The sequence below is a fragment of the Spinacia oleracea genome, chromosome 3 (assembly GCF_020520425.1).
Source record: "Spinacia oleracea cultivar Varoflay chromosome 3, BTI_SOV_V1, whole genome shotgun sequence".
Classification (NCBI taxonomy): domain Eukaryota; kingdom Viridiplantae; phylum Streptophyta; class Magnoliopsida; order Caryophyllales; family Amaranthaceae; genus Spinacia; species Spinacia oleracea.
The window spans coordinates 91,931,666-91,938,897 of NC_079489.1; the positions used below are offsets into that span (position 1 = coordinate 91,931,666).

The 7,232-nt window shown below is 36.4% G+C and overlaps 1 protein-coding gene across 2 annotated transcripts; it reads right to left on the reverse strand.

Moving 5' to 3' along the window:
• Positions 1-392: 392 nt before the first annotated feature.
• On the reverse strand, positions 393-6,998 carry LOC110782555 (uncharacterized). 2 transcript variants are annotated; one of them, XM_021986718.2, is made up of 4 exons: positions 6,841-6,998; positions 3,221-3,442; positions 3,039-3,140; positions 393-1,296 (listed from the first exon to the last, which is right to left on the reverse strand). In XM_021986718.2, the coding sequence occupies exons 2-4, from the start codon at positions 3,396-3,398 to the stop codon at positions 572-574; spliced, it is 1,005 nt and encodes a 334-aa protein (XP_021842410.1). In that variant the 5' UTR covers positions 3,399-3,442; positions 6,841-6,998; the 3' UTR covers positions 393-571. The 2 variants fall into 2 exon arrangements, with proteins under 2 accessions (XP_021842410.1, XP_021842409.1); XM_021986717.2 differs by having other exon boundaries at positions 3,009-3,140.
• Between the last annotated feature and the right edge of the window lie 234 nt (positions 6,999-7,232).

Sequence of the window (7,232 nt, forward strand, 5' to 3'; positions counted from 1 at the left end):
AAATTAAAAATAAAAAATAAAAAATAAAAACTTAACTCTAGCAATTTGAAGAAAAGGGTAATTACAGAATTTTTGGAGCAAATTCCAGAGTTGACCTGACAAGATGTGCCCTGCTAGAGCGGTACATAGATATAAGCTTGGAAAGATCAGCCGCTATTTTGTTATATTGATGAATTTTACTCTTAAAACCTCAGACGTCAAAAACTCGATCCAAACAATACTCACTTTCCAAAATGACACAAATCTTGATCCACAGGACCTAATTTAGCATTTCTTTCTGCCGTAGGCTCTTAGCAGCACATCGAATAGGGTTCCCATAAGAAGGAAAACAATATTAACACTGCCAAAATTTCAGCATGGTTGAAAATAAACAAGACACCGACAACCTTCACTAGCGCGCAAGCAAGATATATATACAGCTCAAAGCATTGGCAGTTGGCACACAAACAATGGGATTTGGGAAAGAGGAAAGAAACTTCCCCTAACACTATAATCCTCATAACTAATCAAAAAAGAAGAAACAGGATGGGGGAGGGGGTTGCAGGGGCAAGAGAAAAGAAAACAGATTTGCCTACAATATATGTGGAAGCTGAGAATCTAATCTTAGTTGCAGTTCCTTCAATTTAGTAGAGAGCTCAACCTTCTGCTCCTTGTAACCTTCCAGTAGATACTCTTTCCCTTCAATTATTTCTTTCAGCCCTTTGATTTCTTTTTTCAGCATATGAATTCTTTCCTTATCTACTCCTATACTTTTATCATGGAACCCAAAATTACCATCTCCGTTAAGAAATCCATTCACATGACCGTTTCTTTTCTCTGATGGTGAATTCGTGTCAGAAAGTTTTTCATTAGAGTCCCCATGTGCCAAACAATGATCTGCAATAGCTTTCCTCAGTCTTTGGATCTCTAGCTCGGAATCAAACAGTTCTTTGTTTGCAGAATCAAGCTGTGACTGTAAGTTGTCAGAATGAGACATCTGCGCATTAAGTGCATTCTGTAGTTCAGCAATCTGATCCTGCATCTCCACTACCAAGTCATCTCTTCGCTTTAACTGCTGTCTGAGTTTCTGTATTACATCTCGCTTACTAAACATGTCAGACCCAGATTCAGAGACACATGGCGAGTCTGAATTACTTGACTGATGGAAAGGTTTTGGTGGTGGGTCACCACGCTCTGGAGATGATACCCAAACCATGCTATATTCAGGTGTAGGAACAGTCACTAAAGGAAGTGACACCTCATGTTCTGTCAAAATTTGGCCATTTGCAGGACTCTTAACCTCCATTACACGTTCTCCTACATTAACAACCCAAATGATATTTTTATCATCAAACAAATACTTCGTATTAGCCTCTTTCTATTTATCATCAAACAAATAGCAGGATCCTATAAACAAACATTGCAGTAATGTTGGAGTGCCTATAATTAGCCTTTTTTAGACTGTAGCAGATGAAATAACCAGACAAAATCAATCTTAGACCCATCAAGACTTCAAGAGGGTACAAATTTAGGTATGATATGCATCAGGTGCAAATGTTCAGGTAGGAAAATGCATAAATATACCCTGTAACCTGTATTATCTGGTCTGGATGAACCCATTGGATCAAGTACATTTTTCAGTGTTTAGTTTCTTCAACGAAATTAATACGTCAAAATGTGAATATTTGTAGCATCTACACCTATGACTTTGCCATTGATCAAATATAACAATCACATTGGCAAATAATAAAATCTAGAAGTACCAATTTTATATGAAAAAGACAACGCGGAAATGGAAGATGGACTCATAAAAGTACTGTAACAAATTAAAATGGGGATAAAAGAAAATTCATATCCACGTGTAATGAGTAAGATATATAGAGTGAGATCTGATATTGCCGTATAACTAATACGTCATTTCCTATCATGTACGGAGTACTAGGCTAATAGCTTATACTCCCTCCATTTCAAAGTAATAGTACACTTCAGTTCTCATCAAAACCACGGAATTACCATGGAAATGACTGGAAAGTAACAGAGAGAAATAAAAAGGCAGAATCTTGGAAGAAAACAATAGTAATAAATGGGGGCGCGTTCTAGACAAGTGGGAAAAGTTTGGTTGGAAATGAATAAAATAATGTGGGCAACGTTTTTATAAAGAAAAAAACTGAATGTATGGCAAACATGTATTAAAATGAAAAGGGTGAAGTGTAAGTGTGTAACCATTTTTTCAAAACAGCCAAACTAGAAAAATGTAACCCTTGTTTCAAAACGGAGGGAGTACCATTTAATATAGAATCACTTAGATCAATCCACTGCAATCGGCAACCTAACCATTATATTACCAACTATTGGACTCCGGCAGTTTAGGGTTTCAGCTAGAGAAATACTCATCCCTAAGAAAGTCTGCTTACATCAGGCTCTAGTTTTGAGTCAAGTATTGACAGGTACAGGTAGTTATGCATCATCTGCTCGACTAACAACGATTTTTCTTTAATCATAGATACCAATAATTTGGAGCAACCGATAATTTTGATGCCTCTCTTCTCTACTCAGAACCAGCAGAAAACAGCAATACATATGTGTATCATTAATAGTTGAAGTTGATTTCCTTCATCTATCTTGAACAAGATTCCATCGACCAATCAAGGTGAAAGGGATCCCATAGTTGGTTGTTAAGTAGTCACTGATCAAGGGTCTGTAGACCACCGCCATGACTAACCTCCTACGGCAACCCAAAGCGGCTTTGCATCCCATCTTTCTATTGCAAGTTTTAACAGTATGAAGCATTAGTACATGACCACTGAGCAACGCAAGCTATACTATGTTCTCTTTCAGTTCAAGTGATTGTCATATTCCCTATACGGCTATACTATGTAATATCTACATGTTTTGTAACCTTTGAAGAATTCTTGGTTTATCAGTATCAACAATGCAAGACGTTAAACTTGCAGTAGCATCGTCAAAATGTACATCTACCACCAGGACAAATAAATAACAGTACCTCTATTAGAAATTTTAGTACCTACCAAAGGTGTTACGTTTGTGGAAATCGCTACCTGAAGCACAATTGAAGCAGCTATTCTCATCTAATCCAAAGGAATGTAAACTTGAATTTGAACGACAATTTCCCAACCTCCGTCCAACAGATCTTTCGTTACCTGATATTCAGCACCAAAGTGAGCTACAGATTAAAGTAAAAAAAAAATGAAGCATAAAAATCATTTCCATAACTCAAAACCTTTCAAGATAGCATTGTCTTGCTGTTTAGAATCAAGTGCCTGTTTCAATTTGAAGCCAAGACGGACAGATAAGGTACTTAACAAGGCACCACCTACAACAAGCACCCAATTTGGTCCCTCTCCTTGAGTACTCTTCGGCCTCTGAGCCCTAACTTCATTACTGGATCTTGATTTCATTGTTACAGCAGAAGTTCAAATAATACACCAAAAAGGGAAAATACCTGGTATAGAATATTCCAAAAAACTGTTAGAAAAAGTGTACCAGTAGGAAGTTGTGGAGTAAACTGTAAATTTCATATTTTGATATAAGGTATCCATGGACGGAAAACAAACAATTCAGAAAGTCATTAGAACTTAGAAGGGACTTCGACTCAGGAGACAAAAAAGATCACTAAATCACACACACTTAAGGAAGACGCCAAGCAAGAATGAACAAACTCTTCAACTATGTGGCACTGGCACCAACTAATGGTAAACTATTTCTTGGACATGATTTGATTAGATCGATATGTACCCATATTTTAAAGTCATCCACATAAAACTGTTTTTTCATTTCATTGCAGAGTTTCATTTACATTTCTAATTCCGACTCTCTTTCAAGTAGCTTTCGACATTTACCCTTATTCTAGAAACCCTACACTATGGAAAAGAGAAGAACATAAGCTCTTGGTCAAAGTAAATACAGGAATGAGAAACAGCCATCGCAAGAATACTACAAGCATTCAAGAGAACCAAGTCAACCGACAAAGAAGATATGCAAATCAACATGTGGAGACGTATGCATAAACTCACATTCACACTTCGCAAAGAAGTGGTAATAATCAAGATTGTTACGGAAACCCAGGAACTATGTAATTCGGACTCTTCATTTCACCTCAAGTACTCGTGTCGGATCTCGACACTCCGACATGGTGGAACACAATGACACTTCATTTTGGACCAGAAACATGGAAAACTTTGATAAAATAGCCGAGTCGGACACGGGTACACGAGTCTGAGAAATACAGCCTGAGTATTTTTAACTTTTAACAAAAAATCCTTACCAGGAACGATCGCGTTTAATACACGTCTTACGATAATAAACTCAACTTAAAGTAATTTCACTAAATCTCAATTATTAAACATTTGAGACTGGCAGAGTTAGTACGTTAGGCACATGTTACGTTACATCATATACTAAAGAGCAATTTCTTTCTATTTTATTTTGTTTCTCTAACCTCTAAAAAGAATTTTACCTCCCCTTTAACTTGGCCACACTATGTACCATTTCTGTTTCACCCCCACTCCCCTAAGCTCATCATTTCTCTCTATTAAAAATCCATCACCGTCCATTCTTTTCTTTTTCTCCTCATACAGCCATACCCCTTCCATCTCTCATCTTCAGTACCACATGCCTTAGTTATCTTGTGCCCATAGTTTCGCAATCAACCCACCTTGTTAAGTTAAGTGGAACCCACTCACTTCAGTGACTTCTCCAACTTGATTAAATATTTCTAATACATTCCTCAATCAATTCAACAAAAAGAATCCCTTCCAAAATTTCCAATACCAATTCTTTCTTAATGTTTAACTTCATTTTCTCAATAATGAATAAATCTAGGAGGTTAAATTATCTGAAATTATAGAGATTATAGGAATTAAACTGATTATAGAGATTATCTGAAATTATAGAGATTGTAGGAATTATAAGAAGAATTGCTCAATAATTTGCACATTTAGTAAATGATCCCAATTTCTGTAACCCGTGTTTTTCAAGGGAAAAGATGAAGAAAAATAAGGAACAGTGAGGAAGGGGTTGAAGAGGAAAGCAGAAGTGTGTTGCAGCAGAGGAGAATATCAAAAGTACAATGTATATTTATGATGATTAGGATAGGGACACTCAAGATATGCGAAGTTTGATTCCATTGATTTCACATACAAAGAGGGGGTAGAAGATAGAGATAGACGAGAAAAAGGGAACAACTAGAATACGCACTGGCCAGAGAGAGAACCTATTGGCATTATAAGTCCTCGATAAAAAGAGTAGATGGGGAGGGTGAGCTTTTCATTTTAAGAGGAACGAGATAAGGAGAGGAGAGGAGAGGAGAGGAGAAGGGAAGGGAAGGTAAATGAAGGGAAAGCCAGGCTAGGAAGACGGAGAGGAAAAGGCCAGAAATGCTAGCCATGTCATCAATACACTAGTGAAAGCAATAGGTCTGTTGCTCTGGGGTTTACTGGTCGTCGCCATCAAATTGTCGAGGATTTTTCCAGGTTTTATATTGGGTCTTTTTTTGTACAACCTGGGAACAGAGAAGATTTTTCTTATCCAATTAATCCTGGTATTTGAATTGTCAAACTTGATTCCAATTCAAGTATTTTCCGAACATTAGTAGTATGATTTCATATTACTACAGACTCACGTGCTAATTTAAAGTTATCTCCCAAAAATCTACTATTTCTCCCCCAAGAGGGGCAATTTAAACAGTGAGAAATTTAGGACAGACAGATGTAACTCATTGCTAAAGAACGTGAGACTCTTCAGGACATATTTTTATTCCCTTTTACTCTATGGGTTTAACAATGACGAACAGTAAGCGCATGCAAACATGGCCAACCTTTCCAGTTGCCACGTCAAACAAAGGAAGTGATTTGATTAGGGAATGTCAATCTGTTGGATTCCTTTACAAAAAACAGAAAGGATGCTAAGAAAAGTTGATATGAAACAGATTGTAGCCTAAAAATATCAACTTAACAGAAAATTCTTATTGTCCAAAGGACCAAAATAGTCTTGGATTAAACAAAGTGCAGAGATGACCTGCCACATTTTCTTAAAGATAATAAATACTAATACAGTAGTATTTGTATCACACGAGGATCCCTTACTTTAATAAGGACTTATTAGTTCAATGGTACAATTCAAAAACTAAGTGGATGTCAACTATCTTAGTTGGTAAAGTCGTGAAGGGTAGTACCAAGACCTGAGATCGAATCTTGTCTACATTATTTGCCATTTGTGGCTCTATTTACACCAAAAATAATAATTCAGAAACTAAGAAATGAAGTCCCATGTTGGAATACAAAGCCCTCGCTCAAAAACCAATTGAAGATGTTAAACTCCATATGGCAACATTGCATACGCTAGCAAACACGATACTTGATTCAATACGCAGAACCAAAACAAAGCCTACCTATCGTAAATCCATTAAAATTCAATCTGCCGTCCCCAAAACCACACTTTGCACATAATTCTGAGTTTATGACCGTCTATTACACCAAAATAAACCGGTTCCGCAAAAGTAACCACATTACCAAGAGATTTGAGTAGTATATTACTCAACAGAAAGGAACATTAACGCAGAACATAGCCAGTAAGTTGTAAAACATGGATTGTATTCGTCAACCAATCAACAAAACAGAAAAAATCTGCAACATATATCTCAGAAGTAGATAATGAAATTGCAAACAAAATGACCAATTATAAGCCAGTTCATGCTCATGCACTCTTGATCAAGTAACTGAGCATTTCAACTAAAAATAAAAACCTAGCGAAATCTGAGCTTGCCAATGTAAAATTGAATAGAAAAAAAATCAAATTTTGAATTAGAAAGAATTAAGCAATGAAGGAATGGCGATTGTTTACCTGGAGAGAGATTGAATTGAAATTCTGGAAAAGTTTGTTTGAATATTATGCCCAAAATTTTTTTCATCTCAATACTGTTATTTGATCCTCATTTTGGGGGAAAGAGGAAGGACTGAAAGAGGAACTGAGGAAGGACGCCCTTTGTTCCGTTATTTTCCTTCTTTTTTTTCTTTTTTTTCTTTTTTTCTTTTTTCTTTTTTTTCTTTTTTCTTTTTTTCTTTTTCCTTTTGAGGGAAACACCGGCTTGTGTTAATCACGAGTTCATACACTTAGAGAGTTAGAGCAACTCCAATGGTGAGATATAAGATGTTGTGGCTAAGTTTGACACGTCAAATTTTTAGCTACAATTGATTAAAACTACAAGTTGTCACATTGGTGGGCTACAATACTTT